Source organism: Glandiceps talaboti, chromosome 1, assembly GCF_964340395.1.
Source record: "Glandiceps talaboti chromosome 1, keGlaTala1.1, whole genome shotgun sequence".
In the NCBI taxonomy this organism is placed as follows: domain Eukaryota; kingdom Metazoa; phylum Hemichordata; class Enteropneusta; family Spengelidae; genus Glandiceps; species Glandiceps talaboti.
In genome coordinates this window covers 6,501,627-6,522,098 of record NC_135549.1, presented here as the reverse complement: position 1 = coordinate 6,522,098, position 20,472 = coordinate 6,501,627, and the positions used below count along the sequence as shown (strand labels likewise).

General features: G+C 33.8%; 2 protein-coding genes across 5 annotated transcripts in view; both read right to left on the bottom strand.

The window, feature by feature from the left end:
• The window catches only part of LOC144438775 (uncharacterized), a 36,214-nt gene extending 34,869 nt beyond the window's left edge, over positions 1 to 1,345 (bottom strand). For all 4 annotated transcript variants that reach the window (XM_078127946.1, XM_078127953.1, XM_078127961.1 and 1 more), the window contains exon 1: positions 1,091 to 1,345. The gene's annotated coding sequence lies outside the window, so the exon portion shown is untranslated. The remainder of the gene's footprint in view (positions 1 to 1,090) is intronic.
• Positions 1,346 to 5,004: 3,659 nt separating this feature from the next.
• The window catches only part of LOC144438808 (uncharacterized), a 31,933-nt gene continuing 16,465 nt past the window's right edge, over positions 5,005 to 20,472 (bottom strand). The window contains exons 4-8 of the mRNA XM_078127988.1: positions 19,025 to 19,088; positions 13,140 to 13,217; positions 8,497 to 8,653; positions 7,567 to 7,711; positions 5,005 to 7,059 (exon numbers count right to left, since the gene is read on the bottom strand). Coding sequence (XP_077984114.1) covers positions 6,940 to 7,059; positions 7,567 to 7,711; positions 8,497 to 8,653; positions 13,140 to 13,217; positions 19,025 to 19,088 — 564 coding nt within the window. The 3' untranslated portion in view covers positions 5,005 to 6,939. The remainder of the gene's footprint in view (positions 7,060 to 7,566; positions 7,712 to 8,496; positions 8,654 to 13,139; positions 13,218 to 19,024; positions 19,089 to 20,472) is intronic.

Here is a 20,472-nt window from a genome sequence, read left to right as displayed (position 1 = left end):
TTTATGTAAACTGAAAACAAATAAAAATTTCAATCTGATTTTGAAAGCATAAGTTGATTATACCAGAATTACTATACACAAAAGAAATTGTGATTTTATATATAATTTATCTCTGGCTTTCAAAAAAAAAAAAATACAAATTTCGAAATACAGTATGTGAACTACAAAATGTGAATGGGTGCCATCATATTTTCGTTTGTCTTCTGTCTTAACTGATCTAATTAATTATAATGGCTATAAATAACATGTGGGTAGGTCAATCATCAATGTTTACAAATACTCGTCACAGAAAAGGAACAATACCACAAGTACAATAGACCTTTCTTTTAACGCAATTACGAATTCGTTGACAAACAGAACAAAGGGCAGGGAAGTGGGCTTGTAAAGTACAACGAATTTACCTTCAAAAATTCAGCTCAGACGCCATCCTAAAATATGTGTATTTGATAGCTCTATGATAGATGACTGTAAATCCGCTGTACACGTAAATTTGACAGAATTCTTCCACCGACAACTGTCATTTCGTTTTCGTACACATTGGCTTTGCATATATTAAACCCTTTTCGTTCCTTGCGTTGGAATTGTTCGTATTTTCCCCGTTCAAGTTTGGACAAACCATTTACTTTTTGGAGACGCAATTCGGAAAATTGTTAAAGTGTGTATGACACACGACATCACGAGACAGATTACATGCCAATATAGTGAATCAAATATGAAATGAGCCGGTTATCAGTGTACGTTACGTTTACAATAATATACACTCAAGGAGTCCAATGTACATTACAGTCTTTGTTTTTTTCCAAGTTGACCTGGGTTTTACGCTAAAATACCGACCAGACTGCCCACCATTTCGATAGATTTGTTTGTTTTTCCACGTAGACCTAAAACTGTAATTACCGTGTATAGTATATATATCAATCAATTACGCCGAACGGCGTAGTATTTCCCTGACCTCCACAACGTTCTGACTGATTGCTTCACACATTTTTACAACCCTGACAAAAACACACAAATCATATCGTGTTGTTAACAACTTTGAACGCTACAACAGTACAGATTGTACGATCTTACAAATCATTAATATACCTACCGTATTAATGAACTAGTTATACACACTAAGAAGCGCCTACATCGAGGTTTTCGTTGGCGTTTTTTCATCATTTTTCCAACCGACAACTGTCCCTTCGCTCCGCCATGATGTGATTATATTTATGTTAATGTATCGTACAACTCCCCGGAAATAGTCGACCTCGTCCGAACGTCTCCGAAGAAAATAGTCACGTGAGACGCAAAAGTGAAAGGGATATCTTATTGATGTAACTTCCACTCTTGAAGGTATATATATATATATATATATATATATATTAAACTTTCGTGTGCTAAGACTGTTTTCTCACACAGCTATCATTAAACAGAGATGAATTGAAAACTACACTGATGCTTTTTTACAATGTAAACAGCCAGCCATGTGAGCATCATTGGACAAGTGGTCTAATTTACTTCCTTTCAAAGTATGAGTCATACATGCAAATTTTGTGTTATTTTTCTCAAACTGTGATTACCGGGTAATAGAAATGCGAAAACAAAGAGTCCCTTCAGTCGTATTTCCTCTGTTTTTGTTTATTTTTCCCCATGTATTAAATGAAAGTAGGACTCCCTGAAGTGAAATTCCAGTAGCCCGATTTTAATAGCAGTTTCATTGCATGTTCTCTGGATGAGAAATATCAACTTTACCATATGTGATATGTCAATCTTTCTATATGCAAGACAGTACTTGATGTATTTCATGTATTTAGAATTGTGGACTATCAAAAGATTGATTTTAGACACAAATATATGAGAAAGCACAGTAATCAAGATTGATAAACCATATTGCATTATTCATAATCAAGCTGACAATTGGACATGAATATGTATGCCACCTTGACAGACTTGTCAATATTTACTGTTTTGAAGTGTTTTGGTGTGAGAAGCTGAGAACTAGTCTAGAGGTTGTACATCTCTTCTCACGTCTATGGGGTGTCAGAAACTAAGGATAGCCTCTCATTTATAGTAGACTATATACAGACACAGCTTACATGTTAATGTACTTACTACATTGTACTACTGAAGTGTTGATTTACATATGCCACATGAACAATGCTTTTGATTGGCTGTTAGAGATGTGTGGTGCTCATGACAGACCAGAGACAGGCATGCTAATTACAAAGAGTCTAACTAAAGCCAGGCAACCAAGCAACCACCATCAACCATTCACCCAACCACCCACCCACCAATAAATCAATGTCAATCAATGTCAATCAATCGATCGATCAACCAATCAATCAACCAAAATGCAATCAATCAATCAATCAATCAATCAATCAAAACAAAATTCTATTTTAAAGTCTCAAAAGTGTTTAATTGATCTCATTATACATTGCTATTATATTCAGATAGTTAAAATTCCTATATCACAAACTAAAGTAAAAGATGACATGAAATACTTGTACTTTCAAATTGCTATTATTTGTCAACAGTTATACACTCCCTGAAGAAAACCTTTGGTATGACAACTTGGTCAGGTTATTACAGCAGTTATTTCTTTTAAGAGTATAAAAATCTCCCATTTTTCTTCCTCCTCGTTGTTGTTGTATGCACTTCTCGACTGTGAAGTGCCTTTTTTCTCAATGCCCAAAGTATAGGCAGTCATTTGACTTCATGTAGTACACTTAGTAGTTATACCCAGACACCAGAAGGGCAATTATCAGGGTACAGATACACAGACTGGAGTGTAATCTACCATGTATATTTTTTTACAAATCAACATGTTTACCAAGGCAAAAGTTGACCTTCTTTTATCAATAGCCATTCATCTTGTTCAAGTTAGACCTCAAAGAGGTAATTCAAAGCTATAATCTTACCAAAGGACATTTTTGTTAATCTGCATTAGCTCCAGACAACAAGCAAGTACAATAAAGTCTGCTGTTTGAGGTATCAGAAATGTAAGCAGCACTGCTAGCTTGCTGGCTTGTACATGATAAATGTCAGGGTCAAGATATTCCCTGGGCTAAACTAATAGTATGAAGAAAGATATACAAAGATATGACCTGCAGATACCAAACTGTTATAATATAGAGATACAGACATTACATCCAAAAAAGCTGATTTTAACTTCAAAAGTTCAAAATTATATATATATATTAAAGGCACCCATAGATAATATCTCCCAAGTCATAATAATATTCTGGCTATAATGCAATATAATCAAATATAACTCAACACAAGTTCAAAAGATTGTCAATAATATGGGCCTATATAATATATAAACTTAATGCTTAGAAAACACAAAGGGATCTGTTGAATAAAAGTGACAAGAACAATGTGACTACAATTTGAGGAAACCATATGAACTTGTAAAACAAAATAATTTCAAACAATTCTATGGAGTTATAAATTGAGCAAAACTGCATTTTTAAGCTAGTTAAAACTGCTTTACAAATACTAGCAGCATTTGAACACTTCACTGTGTCACTGTAGTGTATGTGTGTGTGTGTGCATGTATGTATGTATGTATGTATGTATGTATGTATGTATGTATGTATGTATGTATGTATGTATGTATGTATGTATGTATGTGTGTGTATGTGTGTATGTATGTATGTATGTATGTATGTATGTGTGTATGTATGTGTGTATGTATGTATGTATGTATGTATGTATGTGTGTGTGTGTATGTGTGTATGTATGTATGTATGTATGTGTGTGTGTGTGTGTGTGTGTGTGTGTGCATGCATGCATTCATGTGCATCTGTATACATCATGTCTGCATGCATGCAGGCAAGTGTTTGTGTATTGTATGTACATACATGTCATGTATGTGTACATGTGTGTGTGTGTGTGTGTGTGTGCGTGCGTGTGTGTGTGCTTGCGTGTGTGTGTGTGTGTGTGTGCGTGTGCGTGTGTGTGTGGTTGTGGTGTGTGTGGTTGTGGTGTGTGTTAATACTTGACCACAATAACATCCCGTATACAAGTAGTATATGAAACAGACAACATACTATGCAATTCATGAAAAGAACCTCTTACATTCACTGTACATGGAAAGACAATGGCAATCTTACTTTGGAAGCATTGTTTTATGGAAGTCTTCACTCAACCTTACATAATAATCATCACATCTATCATTTTTACATATATTTACCCACAGCTCCAACAGGAATCTAAAGCCTTCAAGTTTGAAAAGTTCAAAGCTGGGCATCAATATTTTGCTACTGTGCAATGAAGTATAAGCTTAGTATCAGTGTTACAAACAAGTCAAGCAATTAAAACAAATATTGTAATAGTGATTAAAAAAAACTTGATAAATGACAACAAGAATCTACAAGCTGCTCCTACTGTTACATATTAAAAATAACTGGCACTAATAATTATTACCTTGTTGGTAAAAGCATTGTCTACAGTACAGTATTAAATTACCTGGTGATATTACAGTAACATTTTTGCAACTATACCATGATCACATTAGACTCTTGCGTCCTAAGTTTACCTACTAAACTGTTTTGAGATATTTTATTAAAACAGGCAATGAGGCAAAACAACATGGATCATCAACATGGTCATCAAATCAAAAATTCACTTGACATACAGTAGTAAATTTTCCTTGGGTAAGTATTTTATTGTGGTTATTAACATTAAAATAAAGAAATTACAACTTATGCACTGCCTTGTAGAGGGATAATGGGAATTAGCAATTGTAGATATATTCCATTTTGGGCGCCCACCTATATTGCTGTATACAACAGTATGACAGTGACACACGACTCTCCATGTCTTACAAATTTTATGAATCATAGAAAAAAAGTCTGTTTGGAAAACTATAGTATAGCACTATGCATGCACTGAACCTCAAGAGAGGTGACTTGATACCATGTGTAACATCTAATCTGATTGAAATCTGATGTAGTTTTAACACGACACGATTTCTTTTTGGCTGTTATGTTTACTGTTGTTTGTTCTTTTGTGAGTGCTTTTTACATACATCTGACACAATACCATAGGTTTTCCCAGGCCACATGCGAGCACCAAGTGAATTCACTCAATGGATGAGAACGTGTAATGTGCCGAAACATACGGGTAAAGTACTTCAGTGTGATGTGTTCAAAATGAGCACAGAGTGCAGACAACAATGTTATTGTTATTGTTTGGTGGTTCTCTTTCTTTCAACTTTGAATATTGAGTGTTATATTGTAAGACGAATTCTGGTTGGCTACTCGTAAGTATGAGATTGGGTTCGGGAAAACATATGGTATTGTGTCAGATGTATGTAATGGGCGCTCACAAAAGAACAAACGACAATAAACATAACAGCCAAAAAGAAATCATGTCGTGTACACTACACCGGATTTTAATCAGATTGGTGTAACATCTCGACTAGGAAAACTATGACTGGCCTCATTGGGTTAGGCCTATCTCTTGATGAAATAGCTACTCAAAACAAGTCATATGTAAAAGATGGAGTATACTTTTACCAATAGACTAGGCTTAGCTGCCTCTTGACAACGAATTAACCAAACAGCATTGTGAAAGATAGCACGATCCATTTCTGTAATTAGACTGGTCTACCATTTGATGCAAAGTATGAAATACCATATGTGTAAGATGCAGTACATTTCTGTAATTTTGAAAGTCTTACTAGAGCTACCAAATGTGTGTGTTCCAAATATGTGAATAACAAAAATATAAATTTGACGTTAGTATCCTAAATTCTCACAGGGTCATGACAAGATGTATGTACCTGTAAACGTCTGGAAACTGTCTTCTATTTTGTTATGTGCAAACTAAATAACTAACAAATCACATGATATGAATTTTGCATTTTTTTTAAAAGCATAATAATTCTATTTGCTAGGTAACACTAACTCTAATCAAATTTTCCCTCCGACTTCAAAAAGCCGTTAAATGATGCTGTTCATTATTTCTTCGTGTTCTCTTGGAATTTCTTGAGAAAGTGACTTATTTTTGGAATGATATTTATATTTTGTAAATTATTTTGTTCCTTTAAAATCTAAAAGGAGAGTACTATTCCTCAATTTGTCTGGAGAGAACACTAAGTTGTGATTATCAAGGAGCAATTGAACAACTTTTATATTTTTTTAGTTTCTGCTTTGGACACATCATCACATTATGTACACCTAATACAGACACATACACTCTTGTGTGAAGAAAATTGGCATCATTTTGTAAACTGTAGCTCCCTGATCATTGTAACTGATTTGGAAACCATTTCACATTCCACACGGTTGGGATTACATGATACATTTGGTTTTACAACAGGTTATTTTGGAAGGGAAGGAGTGTCATTTGATCATGAATGAATCACTAAATATACATACAGACACATATTGACAAACGATAAATCTATCATTTACACAATATTGATTCTCATTCATTTCTTGTCATCCTCATTTGTGACTTGTACAGTTTTTTGTCCAAACAAATCTATTTGAGGATAGGTCAATATGTCATCCCAAACCAGCCATGCAACCATTCGCAAGCACCCAGGTTACCTGCCATTGAAACGGTTGAGGGCAGCAGTCTGTTTCAAGTTATGATGCTGTCGTAAGAGCGCCCCCATGTGTTGAACATCGGAACAGTACAGCTGAGAACTAATCATGTGCTGTGTTGACAATTAGATAATACTAGTACATGTACATACTTTAATATAAACATACAAGTTTGGTTGAAAAAAAATGACTGAGTGAAATAAGAACCCATAATATGTCATGGAAACGACATCATAATACTCCAGTAATCATATCTTCCACTGTAAATTTTACCAAAATAAAAAAAAAAGTTGTTTTTATAACTTGAAATTAACATAATATTATGCAAGGTGAACAATACACATTGATGCCACAGGTTTGGTTTTGACAAATACTGACAAATACATCACAGCTGAGGTCACGATGCACCATTATCTTGTACATCAGAATCTGCTCGGTGACGAAGTTTCACTTTCATAAATTCTGGTTTATCACCATCCTCCGGAATGGAAGTCTCTTGTTTCTTTTTGTCTTCCTCCTGTCAAAATCCAAACGGATGAATGAAAGATGAACTACAGACTTGCAATTACAAAGAGAAAAGTAAGCAAAAATTGGGTGGAACACTTGGAGCACTGATTTTGGGATAATTGTTACCATGGTCACAGTGCCCATGCCATTTGCTGGTGAGTCATAGACCAGGTCACAGACATACATTGTGGAATGGCCTTGTCTGGTTAACAGTGATAGTACAGGAACTATACAATACACTCTTAGTCTAGACACATGGATTTACATCATAAAAGATTCCTGTAGTTACAATTAGAGATAGATGTTGCGCACACACATAAGAACATATGGAGCATCTTGCAGCTAAAATGGTACCGCAGTTGTATATCTACTCCAGTGTTACAAACAATTATTGACATTTTTCAAATGCACGACAGTTTGTAGAGCTTTAGTACTGGAAATATAAACTAAACTGTACCTTGACTGGATATTCTGCTTGATTGAACAGTACATATACACAGTCACTACAAGTATTTACCTCTTTAAGTTTCTCTTGTTGTTTCATTAACTTTATGTCCAAGCTGGTCCTATTCTTTTTCTTGGCTTCTTCTATTTCTCTCATTTTCTGTGTGTTTCTTCTAGCTTCAAATGCTTTTTTCAATTCTGGTTTGTCAAAAACTTCCCTGTAAAAGAGAAGAGGCTTGTTACAATTAAATCCCACAATAACTTTTTCTTCAATAACTGATGAATTAGCAGTGTGTAGGAGGAATTGACCTCTTTCTGTTTGATTGACAAATGGCTAATGTGTGGTATGATGATCCCAGCAGGAAAGTTACAATGTAAAAGGACACAAGCCGAGTTTATGCACAGACAAGTATTAAGTATTTACTTGTCTGTGGTTTTACATGTGTGTCTTTGGGATGTAATATACCTGTTTGCAAAATATCTTAGATTTTCTTTTTACAATAATAATTCTACAGTTTTTAAATTAATTTTTCATCTACATAAATGAATGAATGAACATAGATCTAAGATGTTAATATAGCAAGTCACTTGTCTTTATGCTGCTTGCCAGTTTGATATTTAGTTGTAATTCTCAACGATGAAATATCAAAAATGTGAATCATAAAATCAGATTATGTATGCTTAATGTATCAGAGCTCCAATTTCTAATATACTATCTTATCCCTTTCCTATTTCTAATTATCTACTTCCTGTGCAGAGCTTGTAAATTTTACAATGCAAACACAATGCAATCTATAGATGTCATATTCACCCTTTATCTCCCCTATTTTTCATTTTGAAATATGTAGTCCTTAGCAAACAATGTGCATGTGTTAGAGATGTCACTTTAAATACAGTATCTTTCTCCTTCCCCATTTTTCATTTTCAATTCCCTGTGTAGTTCTTTATAAACTTTATTATGCACACATACAATTCATCACAGATGTCACTTTAAATATGCTACCTTTTCCCTTCCCTACTTTTCATTCTCAATTCCCTGTGTAGTTCTTGATGTGTTTTAGATGATAATACTGGATTTGGGAGGGGTTTCGGTTTCCGTAGTTCAAAATCCTCTGGCTCTTCTGTTGGAGATACTGACTCATCTGTGCTATGCATATGATCTGAGGATAAAAAAAAACGAGAAGTGAAAGGGCCGAGATAAAATACCATGATGATGATGACGACAGGAGGAAGCATCAAAGCAATCTTCAATGTAAAACTGAATTAAAGAGGAACTGATCATCAAAAGACAGACACTTTCTAAAGAAAAGTGTGTCAAGACTTGTTATGCAGAGAACAAACAAGCACTATTTGTACTAAGCAGGAGCTAAAATAGGATGCTCATGAATACAAAACATAGTACAATTCATATCGAATATTGGATGAGATCATTGCTTAATACTTGTGTCTACATCTATTGTATACATTTCAAAACTATCATGCTGGTACATATGAATACAGGATATTGACTTCAACTGATTGATATTCACAACACATATTACCTTACACACTGTGTATTATAAATGTATAGAGAAAGGAAACTGTAAGACTCAAAATCCTGGGGATAAGACTACAGGATGTGCAAGGTATTGAACTAACATTTGTACAAAATAAATCTTGCATTTCAGACACATACAGGTGACAAGGCATATCAACTTTCATAGGCTCGAGTACATATACTCCTACACAGAGTCAAAATGAATATTGAATGATGCAGGTACTGTGTCCACTAAAAGTGTTCATCAAATAGACATCTGTTTCTTAAATAATATCAATTACTGATTTTTCTTTGTCATATGATTTTTAAAACTGACATTATGTTTTTTTGTGGATGACGTATATAGTAGAATAATTACTCAACAGTGTACATGTACTGTCATAAAATTGTGTTGGATACATTCATTGGTTCCTAAAAGGGGTACAGTCTGTAATCTTATGAGTTTTTGGCCATTCCATTTATTTAGTTTCAAATAAAAGTGAAATATTCCTACAAGTATTGAAACACGTTGAAGCATGTCTAGGAAATGTACAGCTCTTGTCAGGAAATTGAATAAACTGTAGTATAAAAACGGCATCATGACATAAATACCCTTTTTTTTAAAGTCTCAATTACCAACCACACCTATCTGTGCATATTTGGCCACAAATCACACCCTGCTGACTAGGAATTCAGTGATTCTCATTGTCACAAACCAGACCTTATTTATTCTGTGACACATCGAAAAATGAAAGACAGTAACAGAGGCTGTGATTTATAATGATGTTGATTCTTAACACAGATAGGTTTGTATTATTTGACATCAGTGCATTTTGTAGATTTACATCTGCAGAAAAACATAACCCCAGTTACAGACTGTACTACTTGAACAAGTCAGTATCCTTGGATTACTAGGATCATTTTGACAAATACAGTACTTGAGTGACTCACAGATAGAAGTCAAAAGAAGAATTTTGTATAACTAACAATCTTTTAAAACTAATGTACCATGATTCTGACAATTCATCCAGAGAAATTATTCAAAAATGTAAACAGAAATTAGAGATATTATTCAAACAAAGCAAAGACTAAGTATTGCCTGTGTATGTCAACAACACTAAAGTACATAGCTATATTATAACATTGGGGTACTAGAAAGGGAAGTGAAACTTAAATACAATGAAAGAAGAAAATACTTGATAGAACCAAATCCTAAAACAAAAGAACAAAACCGTTCACCAAAGAGTATATTAATTCAGATTTTTAAAAAGACCAATTCTTTTGAACAGAACTGTAAGAAATTGAGAGAAAGAGAGAATTAAAGTGAACAGAAATGACTAATTAACTTGTTCACCACAGAACTCACTGTGGGACGTTACTGTGAACTTTACCTCTATCAGGGTTATTTGAAGGGAGGTGGGAGACATTGGATTTTGGGGTGTCAAGAGTTCAAATTTGGTGTGTCCTGGGAAGAGTGTAATTGGGAAAGGAAAACACACATGTTGTTATGTGCTAAGGATTGTGAGGTGTTATGTGAAGGAGAAATTGTGAGGGCTGAAGCAGACAACACAAATGAATCATTACAATTTAGCTTTTACTTTCACAGCAATGTAAATGCTTTAAATTGAAAATTATAAAACTATTTCATAACAGAAGGAAAACTGAAAATATTACACAACATACAGATCATTGAAAAAGCAGAATCTTTTGTGTTTTTGTGTGAAAATGATGTTAATGAGGAGTGTAGGCATTCCCTGGTCAGACTTACACTTGTGATGAAATGGAGTCATATCGTTGCAAAATTCATCTAGTGGGTAATCTGGTGTTGGCGGAGCATCCTCAGGGGGTGGAACTATAGATATGAAATGAAAATGCCATACAAATAGTAACATATTAGCAATGGTTGCAACATAAAGCAATAGCTCATTATGTATATAGCCTTTTCAATGCCAAGATACATTATAATTGGATTGTTAATATCTGAGGCTGTCACAGTATTATACTCCTTAAGCAGATATGACTGCAATACACATGTTTAGTCAGAAAATAGAAGTTAATTTCTAGACAGCAAAATACATCCATGTTGGCTCTTCCTTCATTCATTTCAAGGAAGTGTCATCAATGATGCATCTAACAATCTGTCAAATAAACAGGTGAAATTTTCAGACCATAATTTGATATATAACAAATACTGGAAATGAAAAGGTTTAATACAAGTTAGTAATTTGCCCAATGGTCCTGTTACTTGCAAATTAGCTACGTAAGTACTGCATGTATATTTAAGCTGCATTGCAACACAGTACAAGACTATCGCAGAATGCCATTCATTCAAATGACTTTTCCTTTCCAAATTACTGACATCACTCATGAGTCAGTCAGCTGAATTGATGTATCAATATCTCAAGTGGACATAATTGAAGATAACTGATGAAGACGTGATGCCGATAAATGTGTGTATTTTAAGAACAGCATGTATATGTTCACTGTATCAGCACTCCATGGTTGAGTGAGTCACATCATCTTGAGTAGGGTAGATTGGCAATGAGGCTGCTAAATGGGGACTAGAGAAGCAGTGAGAATCAGGTGCAACTACTAGTAAACAAATATAATGTTGAAATTCTCAAATATTACATTTCTTTGTCTTCCATTCAGAGAACCATGATTTATTACCTGCTGTGGAAAGAATTGTTGGTTTGTATGCAGCAGTTAGGTGAAATGTTTGGCTGTCACTTTATAAAATACAATTCCAATTTTACAAAAATATAAAACAAATATCTCAAAGTTATTTTCCTCTAATTTTCCAGACATTAAACCACACAGAGAGCAAATATAAGCCAATAGCCCTATCCCCACATGGAATTTGGAATTGGTTCAGAAATGAATCAAAGTCAGTTTGAACTGATTGAAGAGGTTCGAAACCAACCCTTTAGGTGATTTCGAACTGATTCAAAGTAAATCGGTTCCAAACCAATCCAAAGGCAACAGTGAATCGATTCAAATCCATTGCTCAGTATTTTCATGGGGATAGAAACTAGTTTTGAATCGATTCAGGTGGAGACAGGGCTACTAGTGTATCTAATAGTAGTAGCACTTCAGAATTCAGTCACAGTACATCTTGATGGCAGAAGTGGAATCAGAGAGATAAAAGTTAATGCATATTCATCCTATCTACATTTCCCATTGGGAACTACTTCATTCTTTTTACTATGTGAAAGTCTGCATATGTAGTAAATCCCATGAGATTAGTAGAATATTTTACACCATTAAAATCAATGTAAATACTCTTTAATCTAAGCATAGCAATAATTGCTTTTGGTGCTGTAAAAAATAGCGTTATAATTATTATATAGCTCTAATATGTGTATGCAATACTCTAGCAATAAACAACACTTTTTTAACATGGTGTATTTTGGGGAATATTTTGCCTGAAGGAAATAAGCTGTTCATGAATAGAATCCAACAGCAATTACAAATTAGGGAAATTAGAAATAAATTGCAAGACAGAATTTATTTGTTTGCTAAGCACATACAGTTCTTCTTTCTTGCAGCAATTTTTTAATCAAAATTTCTCTCTAAGTATTAATTGATTGCATTTTGTTTATATATGCATATGTTTATGTCTGCATCAAGCAGTTTGTATTGGAGTGGTTGTTTAATTAGCATTTCACACGCTATGAGGAATCACTCATGGAATGTTAATAATGGAAAATAATAATTATGTACATGAATGTTGAATTTTATGGAGTGCAATGTGATGAATATATAGTTGCCACTACAGTAATAGAAAGGCAGGCCAAGTCAAGAACTAGCTTGCCTGTTTATGAACAATCTGGATTCAGCCAACAAATTGGTGTGTATAAGAGTGTATAATTTATACTTTGATCTGCTTGACCACTTATCAAATCAAATGGACCAAAGCATATATTTACATACACAACCCTCAATACTCATAAACAGGCTAAGAATCAGTGGAGTTAATATTGCATCAAGCTGTTGTCGGGATTATGGAAAGGTTAGTATTCTAGGATTCCTAGAATAAGGAAGATTAGATGCCAGTTAGATATTTTGCTATGGTTTGTGCTCACTTCTACTAAAGATTAGTCGTTTTTTTATGGATGTTTACAACTTACACTTCAAATGAAATGGTAAATCATCATCATCATCATCATCATCATCTTCATTATTGTTACCTACATTATCTGCAATACCTGATGAAAATAAACATACAATGAATTGGAAACATTTATCGGACAAAATGAATAATGAAACACAAAAAGAATGGACTGACACTAGTCATAATCAAATCACAAAATTTCATGCTATTTTTGGGCTTGTCTAACTCTGAACCTAAACATAAATTTTCATTGTTATGATTAAAAATCTAACAACTTTCTCTTTCTGACTTTTCAATCTCAGTACTGGTTTCCTTTTATCGAAGGCATTGCCTATTCAACTTTTTGGGGAATGTTTGTTGCCATGTTACAGTCAAAGGTCAACGCCTACTTGCCGAATACCTGGCACATGTACATAAAGGTGTCCACACTCAACATAAATTACAAGTTTAGTGCCTTTGTTCAATAATTTCTGATAAATGGGCAGAATAAAGAACTGTTCATAAAGATTTGTAAGAATGTCTTCAGTATGCAATGTTCAACTTGACAGGACCACAGGTATTTGTGAACAGGTCTATACCGGTCTGTTTGAAACAACTCATATTGCCATCTTCCACTGATGAAATGTGGAAGTACTAAAACAGGGAGTGTTTGCCAGAAGACTGTACATAACATATAGTCCATTTAATGATCAATGCTGATCATTTGGCAAATTGAGATTGTTGTTTTACCCATTAGACAAGAGTACTTTTATTTGTGATTGATTGAGTTTTGTTTACATTCATTCAGTATTTTAGACTCCCCTCAATAAATTTATCATGCTGTGTTTAGCAGTAAAAATGATTCTTACTAATCAAAACAACAACCAAAACTTGAAAAATGATTAACTTTGATTGTAAATGTACATGTTACATATATTCTTTTGGCAAACATAGCCTGTTTTAGCTGTAAAATAATAGAATGGTTTCTAGGATTATTTTCACTATCCGTAAAAAGACCAGGCTATCAGTATCTAAGTTCTGATGCTGTAGTAACAGTATTTAGACCTTATACTGAAGGCATCAAGAATGAAATTACAAAATAAAGCTTGAGATATTTACTAGAGAATAACATTGTTAGAAATGAAAACAACACAACAAAATAGTTGATACAAAAGTCAGGTCATAGGTCAAATCTGAAAACAAAGCATGTCAGTGAAATACTGTGATGTAGAAATATTATTTATCAAGAGTTGATGTTATATTGAGTGTATTAGACATAACATATGAGGTGCTGTGAAAGAAGTGTACTAATTTTCAAGAATAAAGAGAAACTTATGAAAATAAACAACACTTCACACTCAAATCCAAGTTGACAGAGTATGTGTGTGTGTGTGTGTGTGCGTGTGCGTGTGTGTATGTGTGTGTGTGCAATGATGTACTCTATTGATCAGTGTTTCAGGATTTTGTTTGTAAATATGTACACCAAGAGAATGTTTTATGTCTACACTTATCTCTTGATGTAGACATCTATTAGAGATAGTCACACCAAAACAAGTCTCTGAGCTAGTTTATTCCAGACTCTATATTGTGGTTTGTTCTGGCTCAAAACAACTAATAACTTATGAACTTGACATTGATTTACTGAATAGAAATACACTTGACTGGACACTTGTCTATCTATCATATATGTACCAGCATTACAAATAACTGTACAATGAACAACAACAACAACAATAACAACAACACACAGCACAAAAACTCACTATATAACAAAGTACAACACAAACTTGAAGAAAAGTAAAACATGCAACATGCAAGACTGCATAGCAAGGGGCTGTGGAGCATGCATTCCACAATACTGGTATACCATACCAAACAACATTGGATGATGGAGTATTACAATATACACATTCAACATGTAACTTCTGTCCTAGTTTCATTTTGGTCTGAACTTGAACTTGACAACAAATTGAAACTAAAACATTGATGACATCAACACATGAAGCACACCTATGAATGTGTTATAAAACCACCATTTTAACACAACCACATGAAGCACACCGATGAGTGGTTTTTAAAGCCATCACTACCACATGAGGTACGGCTACATGCTAGACAGGTTATAAAGCAACCATTTACAATGACCGACTTACACTGATGATGATATGGCATGACTGGATCCTCCTCTGTTACACTAGTATCAAACTCATATTCCTCATCAAACTCCATGCTAGCATTGCCTAGGGGGGAAAAGATGCTGTCTGCTTATAGAGCTCTTTATTGTTAGATACAGCATGCACAATATGTGCTGTCTATGCCAGGCATTTTCTGAATCAACTAAACAATCAAATCTCACTGGTATCTAGATCAGTTTCACTATAGAACCTATGGTGGAACCAATAGTAACTCAATTAAAGTTAGGTACATGTATACTGTATACATGTACTATTATTACACTTGTGGATTAATATGCTTCTTTCACTTGCCATTTACATTGGACTTTCAACATATTGAACTATAGAATATCACAGTGACGGAAACATTGTCAGTTATTACTTTCAGGAAAGAACGCAAAATAAACATACGAATGTTATTTTGATTACATTTTGGGTACAGAAAATGCCTGACATTGAAATATATTGATATTAATAATGGGATATTGAAGGCCATGGCATATTATGCATGTATGGTAACACGGAATTCCCACATGTAACACTTTGAATTCCCAGCACTGTGTTAAACAAAAGTGGAAGCCCAGTTTCTGCAAAATGAAAGCACGGTTAGTGATCATTTGAAGAGCTGTTGTGAAGGCTTTGGTTACTGCATTGTATATTGAGATAGGTGATAGACATAACTTGGTACATCACTGAATCACACTGAATCAAATACTGTACAACATCCATCAATAAAACAGTCACAGACATCTCATGAACAAAGGAACAGAATGACTGCAGGAATATGATCTCTAGATTTCTCCTAAGCCTTTTATATGGAGGTGATGTTTCAGTTGTTAGATTGTTAAAGTAATGATTTGTTTGTTTGTTTGAGATTACTCTCCTCATCATCAGTGTTATGATCAGGATCTTATTGTTAGAAAATTTGAAGACATTTCAGACATTTTGCAATGTAGAGAAAAACCACCTGTTAAAATGAACAGCAACACATTACAAGTTAACAAGACATACAAAAGTTCATATACATTAAGATTATATACCCTTCAAATCTCCAGTCACTCCTACCCTTCCACCCTGGGAAATGGATTGACACACACCCCACTAGATATAGGAACTGACAAGTAAAGTTAGATGAATATGACAAACACACTATCATTAATAATAATAATAATAATAATTGAATGTTATATTGTGAGATGATGAACGCATGGGATGATATAGCAAAGAAAAGAGTAGAAGAAAACAGAGGAAATGAAAACTGATAATTTTTGCACAGAACACAAAATATAGCGAGGCTTTCTATGCAATATTACATGCACTTACATTTATGATGGTATGGTATGCCATCATCATCCCTACCATCGTCAACATCATCACCTTTCTTTTTTAAACTAGAAGGCATTAATATTGATTTTTTATCAGCAGCAACAAGAGCTTTGTGCACCACATTGTCTACAAATATGGCAAAAAGTACAAAAGAATGGAAAAATATGCAAATGAACAAATCATTTTAACAAAATAAAAACAGAAATCATGAAAGAGAACATGAACTTGAGAATGAGCAAAATGTGCAATTAATGGAGCCCAGGTGTGCTTCGATGATTGGGCAATGAAACTAACATGAAATCTATTTGAATGCAGTTCTAAAATGAGAGGGCTTTATGATAGCTACAAAAAACCCTTCCAATCCATTCCCTCAAGCCAAAACTGTTATTTACTTTCAGCCTTATTCTTTATTCTCCACCTTCTCATGTTCAGAATATCAAATTAAAGTTATATAGAGATTACATGGGTATTCAGATATTTGCATATACCGATATCATGTTATTCATATTTTGGTGTTTGTTTTATTTCTTTGCTTTGCATATAAATGTATTTTTAAGTATTTTATTTCAATGCATGACACTCCATTTATGTATGCATCGGTTAAAATAAATAAATAAACTGCATGTAGAGGTTACTTTATCTGTATGGTTATTATCCTTATTTTGGTATGAAGTAAATACGAAGATGCTCAACCACTTTCGATTTGAAAACCATTGCCATGGATACCATGACTGCTGGCAAGTAGTATCTATAATGACGTAATATATTTAACACTTATTGCCTGGCAATGAAGACACTAGTACACCTCTAGTAACCCTAGGGATGTCATGCAGCAACTATTACCCAAGGCTTAAATCCATGGGATATAGTTGCTACAGAACAGCATGATGGGTAATAAGACATCTACTAGTCTCAAATTAGGTTGGATTCTATACAAACAACAATACATAATGACCTTTTCTACATTATGTTCCATTCATTCACTATTCTAAAGAATACAATGTACAAATCTGAGATTAAAATAGTCACAATATACAGTATACAATGTCTGAATTGTATTTAGCATGGTGGCAATCATGTGTAGCATCTTTCTAAAGAAATGGGACAAAAGAATTGGAAACTGAAAGAATGTTATCAATGAGTCATAATTGTTCATAACACCAGCTAAGCAAACAAACATGTATAACTCAGGACGTATTATATTTAAGTTTGCAATACTTGAGTCATATACTCTCAAAATGTTCACACAGTAACATATCAAGCATTCTGAAGCTCATTAAAATCTGATGAAGGAATACAGCCCGACTGCTAAAAATTATTTACCTTTATTTTTTTTTTAAATTGTTGTTTGTTTTTTAATTCCAGGAGTGAGTGCCTCTTCCTACACTCCTCAAACAAAAAATTAAAACAAATGAAAGCAAATGAAGGAAATAGAGGTAAAATAACGCAATTGATCCATATTCCTACATCAGATTTTAATCAAATTGAAACACTCTGTGCTACATGTATTCCTTAGGTATCAGACAACTGATCTGACACAGTGACTGGTGACTGACTGACTGACTATACAAAGCACTTATTACAGTCTTCCTCTTTCAAATGATGACAAGGTCATTTGTCAATAAAATTGAAAACCCATACCGATAGTTGTTCATTGTAGCGATAACACTCACTTTTTTTACTAATATCGCTATAATGATTAATGGTAGAAATAGTTACATTATACTAGTATCGTTGAAAGTGTTTGTGGAGACTAGTATATGATACAACAACCTTTCACTGACTCAATGTCAGTGTGTCCTCTAATTAAAGTGGCCATATTGATGACAAAGTGTGGATTTATTTTGGACTTTTTATTCATAAAACAACTTTACTGTGTCTGCCTAATTGGAAAAAAAAACAATGTGATACAACATATACCAAGTCCATGTTTGTAACTCAATATATTGCAAAAAGCTAGAAAGTGTCCAAAAAGTACATACAATAACAAACATTTTACACATTTGTTGAATGCTTGGTAATTTATTGAGTAACAAAAAGGACTTGGTCACGTTGTTTCACATTGTTTTTTTTTTCAAGTAGGAAAACACGGTAAAGTTGTTTTATGACTAAAAATCCAATAACTCCCCATTTTCTCATCCATATGGCCATTTTAAATGTAAAAATAACATTTTTGTTGTATACCAACAAGATAAATATTAGGTTCCTCATCATTTTTCAGCAATTCATTTTTTAATTCAATCTCATTTTCAATTCATCGGATTTCCATTTGTATAAAAGATTGTTTGAATGTCTTGATAAGAATATGCTTGGAAAGCAAAGTATATTTTATTCAATTTCATTTTTACATCAAAATGGACATAAAGTTCCATTTATTTTCTCAACTGTTCCCATTTTTTCCTTCTAACATAGTTATACATACCTGGTATAGGTTTGACCTTCTTCTGTAATTCTAACAAGGCTTGTAAATGGATATTATGTTCAGCCTGCAAAAAGCAATCATATTAAAAGATCATAAATATTTCATTTCAATTGGAAAATCAGTTCAAAAGTGATAGAGTGCAAAGTTCAATTGTTATTTCAGACACCAATTTATTTTCAATAGGTTGGATAATTTGTATGAACATTTTTATCACATTTACAATGTATGTGTATGTTTACTGTGTGGTCAACCATAGCCTGGAGACATGGCTACCTGGTAACAGTGATTCTGGCAATTGACACTGTTATCTGTATACCAGACAGCCAAGTCTCTGGGCTAAGCTAGACAACAGCTACATTTTGTAGGCAATACTTATATTTGAAGTACACATTTCTTTGAATTATTATTCAGACATTTGCTTTGCAATCCATCACAAAATCTCAATATGAATTTCAAATAAAATAAAATAAATGAATATTTCATAAATCATAAAACCAAGCATAAATGGTTATTGCAACTTGAAGCCCAGAGACTTGACTATTTGGCGTGACAATGTAGTTTGCCTGAATATTTCGGCCAACAACACTGTTGAGCCAGTTTCATAGTCCAGACTCTGAGCCATTGAACTATGCCATTCTATTTAATTTCATTTGCGAATAAACTGTTGTGACATCTATGCATACATGTCGTTTAGTTTGGAATACAAAGTCTGTGTTGTAGTATAGAGCCACCACCCATTGCAGTATGAGAATTTGATAAACCTTATCACCTGGAATCTAGGCATGCCTCAGTTGGTTTGGCTTGGCATCACACATTTATCAAATTAAGTACACAAATCAAGCAGGTCTATATATGCAAAGTTGACTCACCATTGAAAATACTATTCAATCAAGTTATATAAAACACTCTCTGTGATTTACTGCAGACAGATACTCAGACCTGCCATCTTAGGAGGGGTCAAATTATTTACAGAGCTTTGACCAGAGTAGCTGCAATCTACTTTTATTTCGGTGTTTGCATTGCAGTAACAACTGTCTGAAAGCACATTTGTCATGATGTTCACGCCTTCTTTCACACCCTTCCTTCACACAGTTCACATATTCTTTCTGCTATTATCTGTGAGCAGGTGGTTTGTTCATGCTTTGCTGCATCATAGCTACTAGTTTTGTATCATTAATATTCATTATCATTATCATTATCATCATATTGCCACTTTGCAGGTTATTAAGTTGTAGTTCATTTCATGCAAGTTGTTTCACTGTTGTACATTTCACACCCATTCAAACTAAAAAGATACATTCCTTGAATAGTTCAAATAATAAGCTATAGAAATAGACATATTTGTTTAACAGAGCAGTAGGTAGCCACACCTGCTAAATGAACAGTGCCCTCTAGTGGCCAAGTTTTTGCAGGGACAAACAAATCGAACTTTGGGTTGCCCATCAACA